This window comes from Thalassophryne amazonica, chromosome 16 (genome assembly GCF_902500255.1).
Source record: "Thalassophryne amazonica chromosome 16, fThaAma1.1, whole genome shotgun sequence".
Classification (NCBI taxonomy): domain Eukaryota; kingdom Metazoa; phylum Chordata; class Actinopteri; order Batrachoidiformes; family Batrachoididae; genus Thalassophryne; species Thalassophryne amazonica.
The window spans coordinates 41,974,069-41,992,493 of NC_047118.1; the positions used below are offsets into that span (position 1 = coordinate 41,974,069).

Sequence of the window (18,425 nt, forward strand, 5' to 3'; positions counted from 1 at the left end):
TATATCTTTGCCACACTCCTTCGAACTATCTCTCTGTCAGTTCCAATACCAGTTAATGTCCCATGCTTCTCAATCCCCCTCTCTGCCCTGCAAAAATTCCTCTCATCTTTCCCTCTCTTCTCAGTCAAACCCCTTTTGTCTCTCCTGTCCCTTCCTCCCTCCGTCCCTGCTGTCTCTCTCTCTCTCTCTTTGATGGACTGCAGTACCACACTTGTCCCAAACATACTCGCTCCAAGACGGGGAACTGCAGGGGCATTAGCGCAGTAATTACACGCATGATGCACGAATACCTACCAAGCTGCATGCATATGTAAACTGTTCATGACGTAACAATCATACCTGCACCAGTGCATTTACACATTTCGGGAAAGACAGATTACCATGAAAGTAAAGGCTGAAGTGGTGACAGTAGAAGAAGGACAATGGAGGCAGTGAAGATAAACATAAAAATGATCAAACTGGATAAAAAAAGAACAAAAGCAAAGGATGGAGGAACAAGAAGAACATAAGGGAGGTGGACACAGAATGAATAGGAGGCCAAAACAAAGAAAAATGTGAGGAAAAGTGAGCGTCAGTAAAACATAAAGAGCATTAAAGGAAGAGTCAGCAAACAGTAGCATCGCCATTCCCTCAAAAGGATGCAAGTGTGTGTGTGTGTGCGTGCACATGTGAGAGAGAGAGAGTGAAAGGGAGGGATGAGTGAGTGAATGAGGGAGGAGTGAGCAGGAAAGGGAGGAGTGTGTTGAGAGAGAGAGGGAGCGTGTGAGGTATTGTCATCCAGTCCTGCCAGATAGCGGCATCGAGAGCGGCACCATCGGATGGGATGGAGACGCACTGAGGAGAGCAACAAGGAGGAGAGCAACAAGGAGGAGGAGGAGGAGAAGGAATACATACTGATGAAGACGCAACAACAAAGAGGGAGAACGGAATCATTAAAAAGAAAAAATATATCTTATTGCTTCTGCCTTCTGTCTTTTTCTACTTCAGTTTGGAGCATCCCACAAGCAGAGCACCAGTGAAAACACATACATATGATATATATATAAAACTCCTATACATATATATCAAATTATGCCTGTTTTCAGAGAAGCTGCAGCTGGACAACGACTGAACTGACAGCAAAGTGAATCCACTGCATGAAAAATTGGAAGATCTGTATTAATATGCAACATTTGCTGAGACGCTGTTGCATATTAATGCTTTGATATTTTTATTTTTTGGCTTTTTTCTGTCAGTGGGAGAAAACAAGACAAAAAAAAATACTCTCCCTTTTTTTCTTTTTTAACTGAGACCTGAGTAGTTGAACCAACAATACTTTTGCTGTTGTTGATTTTTTTTGTTTAAGGAGCTTCTTTTGAAAACAGGATATATTTTGATCTGTCCTTTGTGCCACAACGCTGCTCTTCTGTTCCATCATCAGTTGTCTCCGTCATCTGAATGATCTGTGGATGATTATTCCGCCGAGGCTGGTGTAAGGGCAATAAGGCAGTCCACAGGCGCTGTGACCCCACGCTGATGCCTCCTCAGCTATGACAAAACCTTGCTGCTCATCTTGGGCTGAGGGGGAGAAGGCGAGGTAAGTTGTGCCAGAGAGCAAGAGGACGAAATATACAGTCACGGTGAACCCAAAGAGGACAAAAAAGACCAAGATCAAGTAAATTCCAGCATGTTTGCAGTGAGTCTTGGATGCAGCTGCACTGAGACAGTCAGATTAGAGATTCACAACATCAGCCCTCCTCTCTCTTGCCTTCTCTCTCCTCCCCTGCAGCTTTTGCACTTGTAGAGGACGACTACTGTGCACCCAGCTGCTGTCCTGGATCTGTGTGAGGGTTCCAGTAGAGTGTGCACCGAACACAGCAGAGCCAAAACAACAGGATCCCTCCACGCACACACACACTGAGCTCTAAAACCATCGGTGGGATTTGAACCGTTTGTGTGAGTGTGCACCTAATAGAAAACACACCTCATGGGACTTCTCTGGACTATAATCAGCTGACACACGCCTGGAGTAATATTTTAAGTAACACTGAGCATCTTATGTTGCCTTCTGGGAGGTTTTGCTGCACATAAGGAGGAACCTATTCTGACAATCTTTAAGAGAGGAAAAAAAAAAAAGATTAGTATTGCTTGTGAGGACATCAGGAGACTGGAGCTGCTCATCTATAAAAAGGAGTAACAATTAGCAAAGTGGACTGAGCTGGCAGCAAAACAATGCCTACTACAAAAAAATAAAAGTTTCCTTTGATCAGTGACGTTGAAATCAGGAAGATGATCGACACAAGCTAGAGAAGTTTCCCAGAACATTCTGTGCTGAGCGTAAGTTACACACTAAGGAATTCCAACTCCAGGTGACTTTCCTTTCCTGCTTTCCTTCAAACCATCTGGATCCCAGCAAGTGTCACTTCCACGGATTATTCATGATCTTACTGCTGGGATGTCACTTTACAAGTTCACTCGTAGGTAGCACGACTTTCTAAATTGGATTCCCTCCAAACCACCAGATTTGGATTTGTCTTCACCCGCCTCTGCTGTCTGCTGACGATACATGGCTTTGTGCAAGATGACATTTCCTGAATTTTAAAATTTCAGGCTATGTGTGGATTTGTTTCGATACAGACAGACACAAACGCCAACACGCTGATTGCCCGGGGCCGTGATGTGTCTATGCATGTGAGCCTCCCGCTCACCAGGGTCTCATTCATTCCTATTAGGAGCATCATTTTGAGGCAAGAGATTGATTTGCTTCACTCACTTATTGATGACAGTTTACTTCTGCATTGGTTGCAGAGTGTTGTCAGTAACTGGTAAATTAATCATTATTTTTCTTCTTTCAGAGCAAAAAAACTGCTTTTCTCCTTGCTAATACTATTAATTCTTTTAATTAGCTAAATGACTCAGAAATCCTTTGCCAAAAAAGCTAACTATTGTACGACCTTTAATTTGGCCAATCAGGTAATTAATGTTGAGCCACCAAAGACTTCAGCATAAAACACACCCCGTTTATAGCATAAAATCCAAGATGGCCATCTTCATACACCCTCTCTTGGCGCCCATTTCACTTGCCCTTCTGATGAGTTTGACATCTCTCGGTGGACTGAACTCTTTGCAGTCAGGTCAGGCTTTGGCTCAGGTCTCAATCAACAACCAGACAACAGAACCTTCTTTTTCACCAGAGGCAATACTGCCAACACCCACACCAGATACAGAGGATCAAACAATACCAACTAGCGGGAACCGCTGCTGGGGTTACTATGATGTCATGGGCCAATGGGACCCGCCCTTCAATTGTAACGCAGGTATCTACATGTTCTGTTGCGGTTCCTGCTTTTACCGCTTCTGCTGCCAGTTCAAAGTCCATAGCTTGGACCAGACTTCCTGTTCCAACTACGACACACCGATCTGGGCCAATACAGGGAAACCAGTGGTACCCATCACAGAGGTCCAGGAACAACCAGATCGGGACCGGACCCACATGATCGTGTATATTATCTGTGGAGTTGTGGCCATCATGGTGTTGGTTGGGATTTTCACTAAGCTGGGTCTGGAGAAGAGTCAAGGGGGACAAACTGACATGACCAACTCCAGGTAGGAAGTGACAGAGATGGATGGATGGATGGATGGATGGATGGATGGATGGATGGATGGATGGATGGATGGATGGATGGATGGATGGATGGATGGATGGATGGATGGATGGATGGATGGATGGATGGATGGATCCAAATATGTAATTAAGGGAATGGGTTTTGGGTATAAATCCTTTCCAATGTCTTCCACACATAGTAATTACAGAAGCATGGCTTTATGAAAAATTTAATCAAATAAACCAAATGAAAGGCTTGTACCAGAAAAGGGTTAACTTTTTTTGAAAGTGCTCCAAACAGTCTGATAAAAATGCATTATTTCAAGGTTATGAAACCTAAAATGAAACAGTTGCTTCAGATGGTTCACTGTTTCAGAGAAACATAAAAGAGAATTTTTACTTTGGAAAAAGACTCACTGTTTCAGTTTGTTAAAAAGTACACAAGTAAAACAGTTGTTTATGAAAATAATTTTCAGATGTGAGAAACCTTGACTTAAACAGATGCTTCAGGAAAGTATTCATATTTTCAAAGTTTCTAAATGAAACCAATGTTTCAGCAAATAGTTGTCTTTTTTGAAGCACTTTGGTGGGTGGATCAATCTCCTGTTAATCAGAATGCTGTATTACTTAGAATTAATGAATACATTTAATGTTTTCTGCCATTTCAGTTGTACGGTGCATCCAGAAAGTATTCACAGCTCTTCACTGTTTCCACATTTTGTTGTGTTACAGGCCTTTTCCAAAACAGATGAAATTAGTTTTTCTTTCCCTCAAATTTCTACACATAGTATCCATAATGACAATTTGAAAAATGTATTTATTATTATTATTATTATTTTAGATTTTTAGAAATGCATTTAAAAACTAAGATATCACATGTTCATAAGTATTCACAGCCTTTGCCATGAAGCTCAAAACAGAGCTCAGTTGCATCCTGGGGTAAATTCAGTTGACTGGATGTGATTTGGAAAGGCACACACCTGTCTACATATAAGGTCCCATAGTTGACAGTGCATGTCAGAGCACAAACCAAACATGAAGTTAAAAGAACTGGCTGTAGACCTCCAAGACAGGATTGTCTCAAGGCACAAATCTGGGGAAGGTTACAGAAACATTTCAGCTGTTCTGATCTCCATCATCTGAAAATGGAAGAAGTTTGTATCCACCAGTACTCTACAGCTGGCCGCCTGTCTAGACTGAGCGATTGGGGGAGAATAGCCTTAGTCAGGGAGGTGACCAAGAACACGGTGGTCACTCTGTCAGAGCTTCAGCATTCCTCTGTGGAGAGAGGAGAACCTTACAGAAGGACAATTATCTCTGCAGCAATCCATACAGAAGCCACTTCTTAGTAAAAGGTACATGGCAGCCCACCTGGAGTTTGCCAAAAGGCACCTGAAGGACTCTCAGACCATGAGAAACAAAATTCTCTGGTCTGATGAGAAAAAGATCATGTTTGGGTCATGTCATGTTTGGAGGAAATCAGGCATCATCTCTACAGTGAAGCATGGTGGTGGCAGCATCATGCTGTGGGGATGTTTTTCAGTGTCAGGAACTGGGAGAATAGTCAGGATTGAGGGAAAGATGAATGCAGCAATGTACAGGGACATCCTGGATGAAAACCTGTTCCAGAGTGCTCTTGAACTCAGACTGGGGCAACGGTTCATCTTTCAGAAGGACAATGACCCTAAGCACACAGCCGAGATATCAAAGGAGTGGCTTCAGGACAACTCTATGAATGTCCTTGAGTGACCCAGCCAGAGACCAGACCTGAATCCGATTGAACATCTCTGGAGAATCTGAAAATGGCTGTGCACCGACTCTACCCATCCAACCTGCTGGAGCTTCAGAGGTGCTGCAAAGTGGAATGCCAAATCTGCATCAATAAAGTATTGAGTAAAGAGTGTGAATACTTATGTACATGTAATTTCTTAGGTTTTTTTTTTTTAATTTTTAATAAATTTGAAAAAAAAAACTTTTTCATGTTGTCATTATGGGGTGTTGTGAGTAGAATTGTGAGAGGGAAAATTAATTTACTCCATTTTGGAATAAGGCTGTAACATAACAAAATGTAGAAAAAGTGAAGAGCTGTGAATATGTTCCAGATGCACTGTATGCTGTAGATATGTGTGTTGTATGTACCTGTTCATAGACGTGTGTGAACTGGCATTAAAAGTATGTAAGTGCACATTACATTTGTGTGCATTTCTGCATATGTTTATATGCAAGCATATGATTAACGGAGCCATTCAGTTGCAAGTAAGTCCATAAAAAATAATGCATATTCAGCTCTTAAATTTTGGGTTCAGTTAGATGCAGGTAAGGACCTCTGATTTTAGACCATGATGGCACGCTTTAAAATACAAAATGACCATAACAAAAAATAAAGACACATATTTATCAAGCTGCTTGTTGCTAATTGTAGGGCCCTGGTGGTCACAAAAGCCACTGTTGTTTGTGTGTGACATCACTAACTGACTGACTGAGTGGCTCTTTATGACTGTGAAGATGGACGGCGAATGATAGAAGAGAGAATTGGATGGATGTCAGGAGACAGGAGTTTTTAAAAAGTGAGTTTTACAGCGTTGTGTTGTTGTTGTGGTGGTGTAACTGTTTCACATTGACTCGCGATTTATTGTTGTGGCACAAATATGAGTGTGTCAGTGTACGGCCTCCAGTGAACAATGAAAAGATAGACGGTGGTTTATGGATGGCTGGAATATCGAACGGACGGGACTGGAATTGGGCCAAACGCTAATTCTAGTACAGGGATCAGTGTTGTGTTTGTGTGTGACAGGAAAACAGTGTGTGAGGCAGCCACACACGAGTCCTTTGAAATGTTGTCATTGCCAGATCACCTCTAAATGGTGAAGAACAGAAAATAAAGGGGAGGGGTTGAAAATTGACAGGGAGCTCAATCCTCATTAATAACATTCTGCATAACGTGTTAATAACGAGCCACACCAAACGCAACAAAAAGTTTGAACATTTTATCTTTCGAATCAGGCTTTATATTATAATGAAATTACTACAATATCAGAAATGGAGACATAATTATTCAAAGCTCAAAAGAAAATATTCCATGAGTTATGATTCTTAATAATTGCAAGTTTGCATGTCATTTTGCAACAGTATTTGCTGCAAATTAAATATCAATATTTGCAGGCGGCAAATAATTTCACTGTAAAAGTGCTTGATGTGTTTGTGCTCCAAGGTGTATTTCAGTTTCAAACTCCTCTTTAGCGTGTAAATGTTTAAAAAAGTGTGAAAGTCTGTGGTGTGTGTGTGTATATACACACACTTGATAAATAAATCCCTTCTCTGAACAGCCAAGGTGTTAATACATTGAAACCCCAGGTCATGCAATCATAGCAGGCAGTGGTGCAGTGATGTGTGCAACACAAATCACACATGCACACACGTGCACACACAAACCCCCTTGTGTCCTTGCATGTGTCTCCGAAGTGGCTGTTTGTGTTTTTGTTTTTCTCACTAATTGCTGCTGCAGCGATCACGTGGCCACTGCCACGCAGCCAAATTAAAAATGAATCACGTCCTTTGATATGTGATTCTGCTGTCAAAATTAATTTTTCCAATTAATTCTCGTTCAGCTCATGATATATGTGGCTGAAGAGAAAGATGAAGGACAGATTACCACAAGACTTGATAATAAGCATTTTTGCACTAAACATGTACAGTCTAAATCAGCATACAGATAATGTTGATAACAATAGCCGATCAAAGGGGGAGGGGGGGTGCAATTATCATAAACAATGAGAAGGGTACTCATGAGAGGGCTACTTGTCACAAAATGTTACTTAAAGTAGCAAACAAAAGTAGAAAAGAAAATGTGTCCTCCATAGGTGAACAATCCTTTCCGTGTGTCTTTCCAAATCATGTCCAATCAACTGAATTTGTAGAAACATCTTAAGGATGATCAGTGGAAACAGGATGCACCTGAGCTCAATTTTAAGCTTCATGACAAAGGCTGTGAGTACTTATGAACATGTTTTTTGTAGTTTTTTATTTTGAATAAATTTGCAAAAATCCCAAACATATTTTTGTGTTGTCATTATGGGGTAAAGCGTGTAGAATTTTCAGGAAAAAATAATTTAATCCATTTTGGAATAAGGCTGTAACATAACAAAATGTGGAAAAAGTGAAGTCTTGTGAATACTTTCTGGATGCAGCGTAACATTTGACACAGAGCTGTGTAGCCCAAGTGACGTGCACATGCTTTCACACACTTCCTTATTGAAGACACGTCACCTTATTGGCTGTAAACGTTTTTGATTCACAAATTTCATTGCATTTTCTTTTTGTAGAAAAGCCGCCACTGTGGCCCGACAGATACCGGTGTAGAATGTCAAATGAAAAATGAAGGGAAAGACATTAAACAGATCTAACAAGCCTTCAATTTGGCTTTGTGCATCAGAAGGAAACTCACTCATTAATGAAAAACATGTCTTCAGGCTTCAGTGCCGACTTCCACAACTGACTGTCAGAAAGGCTCCAGGTCTCGTTTTGCATCAACGCCAACCACCACACATTTGCAAAAAAAAAAAAGCAGCGATGCTCATTCGCCTTGTTAACTTCCTCCGCATGTAATCTGCATCGAAAATAAACTCTTTGATGCAGGAGCAGTAAGAAAACAGATCATGTCCTTCTCAAAGTGCACAGTCAAATAAAATCAACAAGGAATTTTTGCTTAGGAGTTCAAAAAGTTTCTTGCTTATCTATAAAGCATTGATACCAGACGAGTGAAGCTTTTTCAGATGACTAACTGGCTTGCTTGCTGCCTGTTCACAATTAATTTGACCTTTGATACATGATGTTGAATTTGAATGTTGGCAGTAGCAAATATTCAAGTAACATTCTGCTTATTATCTGCATTTGAAAGGTTGAGTCCCACGCAATATGGTTCATAAGTTAGGAGAAGATATCTTTGCTTTGCAGCTATGAGTAGTTGGGCAGCAGGTTTCAAGACGAGGAGATAAAGCTCTGAAGATGACTCGAGGGCTGGATCGCCCGCAACTGCCTCCAGTGATGAAAGTTTCTTTGTGATCTACTGAAACGCCCATTTTGAAATAAAAGGTTTCAAAAGTGTGAACTACCACGGTTAGCGTAAACAACTGTATAATTTTAGGGCAAGGGTTTAAATTTTAATTTTAATTTCAGCTGCATTACCAGTTGGACCTTTATGGAGTGCCCATAATGCCCATAATGCCAACATGAAAAAGTTTTTTGAAATGTTTTTAAATTTATTAAAAGATAAAAACTAAGAGGGTTTCCGGTCGGCGGCAAGCAATATGGGTGCCTAACTCAGAGCTCTCGCCAGAAAATCACAAACGTATCCCCAGAACTGAGACAACTCAAAATTCAACATTGAAGGACAAGTGGGGATGAGTGGAGAACAAAAAAGAGAAAGACGACAAAAACGGAGACCTCAAAATAAAGCTGAAAACTATTCAGAAATGGAGGAAGAAGATACCATTCAAGAGGACATGCTAACAGCTAATGCTAATGCTAAGGGAGCTAAGTTAACAGCTATTACATGGCAGGATGGGCTGTATAGCATAACAAAAGAAATATGAAAATTTAAACAAGAAATGGAAAGTGACTTTGGGATGCTCAAAGATAAAGTTAAGTCAGACTTAAAGCAGAAATTCAGTACGTTTAAAGAACAGGTTGACCAGATGTTGTCGCCGGAAAACACGAAAGAACTTTAAGAGCAGAAACAAGCTTTGGAAGAGGTGCAAAAGTGAATAGAAGAACTGGAAGAATTGAGTATTGAGTCAAAAGGAGCACGCATCTCTGCTTTGGAAGTACAACAGGATATGAAAGAGAAGTTAACTGACTTGGAAGGAAGATCGAGGAGAAATAATATCCGAATCTTCGGGGTACCGGAGGGAGTGGAGGGGGACATGCTGTGGAGGGAATTAGAGACCCGTCTCTCAATTCAGTGGGCACACAGGACAATAGCTGGACGTCCTTGACCTGGAGCAACGCCTAAGTCGATCATTGTGAACTTTTTGGAATTTGATACCAAAGAGTCCCTTCTTAAGAAAGCATGGAGGAAACAAATACAAGTGAACAATAAACCACTGTTTTTTGACCACGACTACCCCAAGGTAGTTAAAAAAAACATAAAGCATACAGTGGCATCAAAAAGGTACTGAAGACACCATTGACAAGAATCAGAATCCACTGGCAAGACGGGCCAAAAACCTACGTCAGCCCACAGGAGGCAGCAAAAGAGATGCGGGAGAGAGGAGTTGACGTGGAGATGGGAGAAGAACAAGAGGATGCATTCGACAATAGGACCAAAGAAGTGTTTCCATGGGAGAAGAACCAGGAGTCATCTGCGAGGAGAGGAGCCAGTCAGAGAGCAAGAGAGAGGCTTCAGGAGTTTCGAAGATGGGGTGAAACATAAATAAAGGGAGGTAGTTGTAAGCAGACATTGTTAGCACAGGTATCACTGACTGAAATATAAAAATATATTTTTAATACTAGGTTAAAGTATAAGTAGAGTTTTAAGTTTGTGAGTAAACATTATTGTTACTTTATATCAATTTTGATGTTTGTTGCCTTTATTTGATAATTGTCAACCCCTTACAAATTGTCACATGGGCAAACAATTAAACCTATTTTTATTTATATTGGATAGATATTTTGATTTAGCTACAACCTCCCTCCCTACCTAAACTGTGATCTTTAAAGCACAGTTTTGGCGAGACAATGGAAAACTGTTGGACTAGTGTAGAATGAAGGGGAGACTCATTCGTGAGTCCATCTCTACCAATAGTGAGGGGCCCTCCCTCTCCAGGAGGCTCTACCCTTCCACCACCAATTGGACACTGGGACCAGTTAAAGGTCCATGGACTTACCGGACACAGGTTCACAACTGTTCTTTTTATGTTATAGTTCTTATTGTTAAATGTGTTCTTTGTGGCAATGTGACAAATAAGAATCATTTTTTTTTTGTTAAAGATGCAACTTAATCCTTTGAAAATAATATCACTTAACGTAAATGGATTGAATAATCCAATAAAAAGGAGAAAGGTTCTCAGTAAGATTAAAAAAGAAAAAGCTGAAATAATTTACTTGCAAGAAACACATCTCACAGACAAAGAACATGAAAAATAAAAAACTATGGTCTATAAAAATACATTTTTTAGTTCATTTAAAGGAAGTAGTAAAAGGGGAGTCGCAATCTTAATCTCTAATAATATCAAATTTGAATGTATAAAAGAAATAAAAAATAAGGAAGACAGATATATTATGATTAAAGGGAAGTTAGAGAAAGAACTGGTTACATTAATTGACATATATGCCCACCCCACCCCCCAGAATCAGATAAATCTTTTTATAAATTAGTATTTGATATCATTACTCAGGAGTCAGATGGGATATTAATTAGTGGAGATGATTTCAATATTGTTTTGAACCACTCTTTGGACACTACCAGCAAGACAAGAGGTAGTAAAACCAACATAGCTTGCTATATAAATACAACTTTGAAAGAAATGGGAATAATGGATGTCTGGAGAAAGTCCCATCCGTTGAAAAAGGACTACACATTTTACTCAGCCCCACATTCGATTCACACGAGAATAGACTATTTCTTAATGAATAATGAAGATACATTCAGAATAATAGAATGCAAGATAGGTACAGCTGACCTGTCTGACCATTGCTCACTATACCTGACAGTAAACGTAAATATGAGAACTAAGAATACAAATTGGAGATTGAATATTGGATTGCTAAATGATAAAAAAATTAGTGGAGAAAATATGGAAAGAGATTGAAATATATAGAAACAAAAATGACCAGGGAGGAATAGATCCCACAATACTGTGGGATGCCATGAAGGCAGTAATACGGGGTAAACTAATATCAATAGCTTCACATAATAAAAAAAACAAAAACTAAAAGAGTATCAGGAAACTGCAAAGGAGCTAGAAAAACTTGAAGAACTGAATAAGAAGAACGACACAACGACACAAGAAGAAACGACACAAATGCATTGTTAAAAATTAAGGAAGTAAGAACTAAGATTGACAATATACTAACAATGGATGTATTATGAAGGAGGCCCGAAAGCAACTAAATCACTGGCGAGGCAATTAAGAAACAACAGCTCAATACAGTTTTTAAAATTAGAGACCCTATATCAAAATCATTAAAGTTTAAACCAGAAGAGACTGAGAGGGCATCTGAAGAGTTTTATACAAAACTATACGAACAACCTAGGGCTGCCGATGATGAGACAATTAAAACATTTCTAAATTTCTAAATTCATTATGATCTTCCAAGTATAGGTAATTCACAAAATGCTAAAATTTGTTCTGAGATTACAAAGAATTAGAAGATGCAGTTAAAAGAATAAGACTTCGGGGACTGACGGGTTTCCTGTAGAATGGTATAAGACCTCCAAGAAAGAACTTAATCCAATGTTGATAGCATCATTTAATCAAATACTAAAGAATGGAAAACTTCCTCCATCATGGAACGAGGCCATAATCATTGTCATACCTAAGAAAGGCAAAAACAAAGAATACTATGAAAACTATAGACCAATATCAATATTAAACTGTGACTATAAAATATACACATCAATCATATCCAACAGATTTCAAACATTTATATCAGACATTATAGACCAAGATCAATCTGTCTTTATTAAAGGGCGGCAGACCCATGACAATATTAGGAGGACCCTACACGTAATTGAAGAAATCCAGAAAAAAGAGTTAAGTGAAAACAAGCCTCAGGTGTTCAGGGTGAGGTCCTAATGCTCAGCCACTCAGTCCTGAATGCATACCACCTGGTGGGAGAAACAGAAAACAAAAACCAAGCCAGCCAAACACCCCAGCCCACAACAGTACCCCACCCTCACGGGAAGCCTCCCGGCGACCACACGGACCTGGGCCAGAAAAAACAAAGCCCCCCTCCAGGGACCATGGCTGGAATGTTGGCTGGGAACAAAAAACACCTCCTGCAGCTTCAGTTTCGGCTCCTTGTGCTGACGATCCAGCTGGGAAAGGCCCGTCTCCAGGAGCTGTGCGTTACTGTGCTCTGACGACAGCTCCATCATCAGCTGCTCCACCTGCAATGTTAATTTCTTCATGCAGTCATTGATCATCTCAATGTTGAGCCTCTCCAGCTCTTCCCTCAGCTGGATAACGCACGCTTCCAGCCGCCTCTTCTCTGTCAACAGGGAACTCCGTTCCGAGACCATCACTCTCATCCTGGAGCTCATCCTTTCCCACCCTGAGCCTGTCTGCAGCAGACTGCTCCGCAGCTGACACTCCAGTGCAGAGACATCCTTTGTTGACTTTAATGGTCTTGCCCTCTGTTTCATTTAGCAAACCTGTTAGAGTCTCCACCTTTGCGTTCATTCCTGTCGACTCCTGCTTTAGTTGTTCCCTTTGCATAATTTTGGCCAGGAGTATTGGACCTGTGCACTCAGCCTTCTTCTGACTGTGTGTTAAAGTCTACTTAGTCATAAAACAAAAAAAAGACAAACACAAACAACCATACCAACCCCCCCTCCCCAGAGGACCGTCCCATCAAACCCCGGGAAGAGGAGAAGAGAAAAAAAACAACCCAAACTTAAGCTTGCAAACAAAAAAAAACCGCTAACACCCCCCCCCCCCCCCCCCCCCCGGACGACATGTAGGGACCAACACCCCCCAGAGGACATCCCGCCAGCTCCAGGAGTAATAACCACAGCCGAGGTCCCTCTGGGATCCAAAGTCACCCACGGGGACTCCCAGCGCCTCCCAGAGGACCGTTCCATCAAACCCCAGGTGACGCCCCCCCCCCATGACTAACAGACCCAGCCCCGGCCGTCTACGGCTAGATGGACCCACAGTCCTTCCCCCCCAGAGGACACCACAGTCACACCCTGAGGGCGGAAACTGGGGGAAAAAAAAACAAAAAAAAACATACAAACAAAACAACCCCAACCCCACCCCCTCAGCGCAGTGGAAACTGGAAGTACGTCCAGTGACACCAACCATGACTATACCCCAAAAGTCAACCGGGAGGAGTGGAACAGCGGTAATAGCGTACGGCACAAGATGGCGCCACCCCTCCGACTTTCAAACCAGCCACCAGCTGCGGGTATATTCCACTGCCCCAAACCTCAGCTACGCCGATGGCGTACGGCTCAAAGGCGCGTTGAAGCCGGAGGTGGAACAGGGAAGTAACAAAAAACACCCCTAAACCCCCCCCACCCGGGTGCAGAGGTTACCTGGGAAACGCCCAGCATAACCGAACTGCACCACCCCAGCAACACCAATGGCAAACGGCACAGAGGCGCGCCAAGGCTGGAGGTTGTAAAGGGAATTAAAAATAAATAAATAAATACCCCAAACCCCCCCATCCCCTCCCGGGTGCAGAGGTTACCTGGGAAACGACCAGCATAACTGAACTGCACCACCCCAGCAACGCCGACAACGTACGGCTCACACGGCTGGAGCCAGAGGAGAAGAGAGGGAACAACAAAAACAAAAAAAAGGAAAAAAAAAAACAACCCAATTACCCCCCCATCAATTGAAATTGGAAATTGAAGAAAAAATCAGAGACACAGAACATAAAATTGGATTATTTGTAGACTATGTATATGTATAAGATTACCAGAAACATGTCTCCCTAAATTGATGAACCTTTTAGACTTTTATGGTCACCAGTCAAAGTACAAATTGAATATAGTGAAAACTCAAGTTTTGTCTGTCAATTATAGTCCATCTACAGACATGATAAAACAATACAACTTTAAGTGGGGGAAAGAATCAATCAATTATCTGGGTATAACAATTACAATTAGAAAACAAACTACATTCCCCTTAATCAGAAAATATACAAAGATATGGAGAAGTGGGAAATATTGTTATTAGATTTACAAGAATATGTCTGGTAAACTGATTTCAAAATTGTATCAAGGCTTGGTAGGTAACAGTAAAATTTCAACATTATACATAAGAGATAAATGGAAAAAGAACAAAAGATGAAAATAAGTGATGTGGTATGACATCTGTGAAATGCAACAGGTCACATCAAGTTCTAAAATGTGGAAAACATTCTGCTGGAAAAATGTTGTACGTTTTTTCATTACTCCAAAGATAAAGAAGAGTTCATTGTCAGCACATCAACCTTGCTGGAGATTGTGTGGAGAGCAGGATGTTGATCACACGCATATATTTTGGCATTGTATTAAGCTGACAAGTTATTGGAATAATGTTTGGAAAGAATTAAAAGACATACTTGGATATGAGCTACCCAAAACATGTACAGTATTGTATTTAGGATATTTAACAGACATCGAAATCCCAATTAAAGACCGATACTTGAAGATTCTTTTGGCGGCCATAAAAAAAGCAGTTACACGAAAGTGGTACAAGGCCACTGCCCCCACCTCAAACAATTGGAGAGAAATAGTGGATGACATTTATAACATGGAAAGACTTACACATATCATAAGACTACAGCTACCAAAATGTGAAGACGTGGAAAAATGGACAGAATTCAAACATCGGTGAAGAAATTTATGATCTATCTAAGACTTCTATGTGAATATGTAATATGTTGTCACATCACTTTGTTTTGTTGTGATATTGTTCTTTTAAATGTGTTTAGTTATGTTATGATGAAAAATAAAAAGATAAGTATTAACAATAAATAAATAAAAACGAAGAAATCACATGCTCAATACTTTGTTGATGCACCTTTGACAGCATTGCAGCCTCAAGTCTTCTTGAATATGGTGCTATAAGCTTGATGCACCTGTCTTTGGGCAGTTTTGTCCATTCCTTTTTGCAGCACCTCTCAAGATCCATCAGGCTGGATGGGGAGAACCAATGCGCAGCCATTTTCAGATCTCCACAGAAATTTGCAAAAATCTAAAAACAAAAAACAACAACAAAAAACACTTTTTCACATTGTCATTATGAGGCATTGTGTGTGGAATTTTGAAGGAAAAATTAATTTAACAAAATGTGGAAAAAGTGAAGCGCTGTGAATACTTTCTGAATGCACTGTAACGTTCAGATGATCCTCTCCAGAATGATCTTATTCAGGTCCAAAAAACTTTTTATCATGTAGTAAACTGGGTATGGACTCAGAAATCCAGGATTAACACCCATTTTCAAAATCACAGTTGCCAAATCTTTACTCATGTTGATACCAAAATGCTTGTTTTACAGGGCGGGACTGAACACAGTTTGTACATACATTCAGAATTGTTTTCAGTTCATATCTGTAGAACAGACCAAAACAAAATCTAGGCAGAGCATTCAGTGTCCATGTGTTTGTGTCAACACATACGTACACACGTGTTGCATTTTTTCAGACAAACAGAGGTTGCATCTTTGTAATTTACCCACAGAGGCACCTGCATCAGCTGCACGATGATCGTAACTCTACACCACACCCCAGTGCAGCAGAGCTCTGTGAGACAGATTGCTGCAGACCTCAAATGCCTCAGCTCAACTGTTGCTGCAGCCATTTCAAAGTACATTAACTGACATTCTTTATCTGGCCACTATTTTGTTCTTTAGATTCATTACTTCAGCCTCCCTGTTTCAAATGTTTGATTTGTTTTTGGTGGTTCTTTACTCCAATTTTTATCGCTTTATTTAACCAGAAAAAATCCCATTGAGATTGAGACCTCTTTTGCAAGAGATCTTTGCAAGAGGTCTTGCTCTTTTACTCAAACCATATGTGTTAATATCTATGCTTACATGAAAGGTACCAATTCAACTAGAACTAGATTTGCAAGCAAATATTAAGGGTCCAAGCAAAACTCCTTCTAATGATATTGAGGAAGAAACCTCAAGCAGACCAGACTCAGAGGGGTGACCCACTGCTTAGGGCCCTGTCCCACTGGGGAGAGGATCAATTGCGCATGAACTGTGTATACAAATTGCGGGCATTCGTTGTCGTCCGTAACAAAAATGGCCAAAACTGACAAATGTCCCAGTATGAATTACGGATATATTAATGATATACAAGGTCTATTAGAAAAGTATCCGACCTTATTATTTTTTTCAAAAACCATATGGATTTGAATCACGTGTGATTGCGTCAGACAAGCTTGAACCCTCGTGCGCATGCGTGAGTTTTTCCACGCCTGTCGGTTGCGTCATTCGCCTGTGAGCAGGCTTTGAGTGAGGAGTGGTCCAGCCCCCTCGTCGGATTTTCATTGTCAGGAAATGGCGGAATGATATGGGCTTTTTTTCCATCAGAATGTTTTCAGAAACTGTTAGAGACTGGCAGCTGGAAACCATTAGAAAAATTCATCTGGCTTTCGGTGAAAATGTTACGGGCTTGGTAGAGAATAAGGAGTGTTACTGTCACTTTAAGGACGGCCCCCAGCGGCTGTGGGGCGCGCCGTGCTCCGAAGCCGCCATCGACAGGCTGAACGACCATTTCATTTCTAAACGGATGGCTGTCTGGATCCGTGACCATCGTGTGCCATTTCTCTGGTTATCACAAGAGCTGGACATCAACCATTTTCCGGAAGATTTCACTTTTAACAAGAGATTTTGTCATGGAAAGCCGAGCGGAGGCTTCGCGCGTCACGATGGACATGTCCCGTGAGGCTTCATCACGGCGTTGCTGTGCGCCATGCGGCACCACCGCGATGCGCGAAGCCTCCACTCCTCTTTCCATGACAAAAACTCCTGTAACAGTGGAATGTGCTGTTCATTTCTAAACTGGACACTGTGTTTTATCCGGGACGTCGTCTGACTAGCACAGGAATTGTGAAAAGACGTGACATCAGCACTTTTTCGGCACATTGAGACAGACGTGCGGAGGAATTCCACGCATCGCGGCGGTGCCGCATGGCGCACAGCAACGCCGTGATGAAGCCTCACAGGACATGTTCTGGCATGTCCAGGCACATCCACAATTTCTCAGATAATCACTCGATGGAAAAACCACCGACAGCTGTCTGAACGCCATCTCAAAGCCGTCCTGTGAGACCAAAACAGAGGTGGTTTTGTCTCGCTCCAGTACCGAATCCATCGTGATGCGCGAAGCCTCCACTCGGCTTTCCATGACAAAATCTCTTGTTAAAAATGAAATCTGCCGGAAAATGGTTGATGTCCAGCTCTTGTGATAACCAGAGAAATGGCACACGATGGTCACGGATCCAGACAGCCATCCGTTTAGAAATGAAATGGTCGTTCAGCCTGTCGATGGTGGCTTCGGAGCGTGGCACGCCCCACAGCCGCTGGGGGCCATCCTTAAAGCGACAGTAACACTCCTTATTCTCTACCAAGCCCGTAACATTTTCACCGAAAGCCAGATACATTTTTCTAATGGTTTCCAGCTGCCAGTCTCTAACAGTTTATGAAAAAAATTCTGATGGAAAAAAAAAGCCCAAATCATTCCGCCATTTCCTGACAATGAAAATCCGACGAGGGGGCTGGACCATTCCTCACTCAAAGCCTGCTCACAGGCGAATGATGCAACCGACAGGCGTGGAAAAACTCACGCATGCGCACGAGGGTTCAAGCTTGTCTGACGCAATCACATGTGATTCAAATCCATATGGTTTTTGAAAAAAATAATAAGGTCGGATACTTTTCTAATAGACCTTGTATAGCGAATAAATGATGAACAATCACAGTTATATAACGCATGTAGTGAGTAAACTAATCCGACACATTGAGATTATCACGGCAGTATTACAGGTGTATTATGAATGCATCGCGCACGTGTTGCACGTGCATGGCATCTGCATTGCAGTCATAAAATAAGCTCACTCGGGCCTTTCGGCATCACTATTCACACCAACAATACAGCCTTTGGAGCATTTGCTGGACTTGGA

General features: G+C 41.3%; 1 protein-coding gene across 1 annotated transcript in view; it reads left to right on the forward strand.

Moving 5' to 3' along the window:
- The first annotated feature begins 1,299 nt into the window (after positions 1-1,299).
- LOC117528137 (protein shisa-8) overlaps positions 1,300-18,425 on the forward strand; it is a 232,229-nt gene continuing 215,103 nt past the window's right edge. Inside the window, exon 1 of the mRNA XM_034190710.1 lies at positions 1,300-3,585. Coding sequence (XP_034046601.1) covers positions 2,960-3,585 — 626 coding nt within the window. The 5' untranslated portion in view covers positions 1,300-2,959. The remainder of the gene's footprint in view (positions 3,586-18,425) is intronic.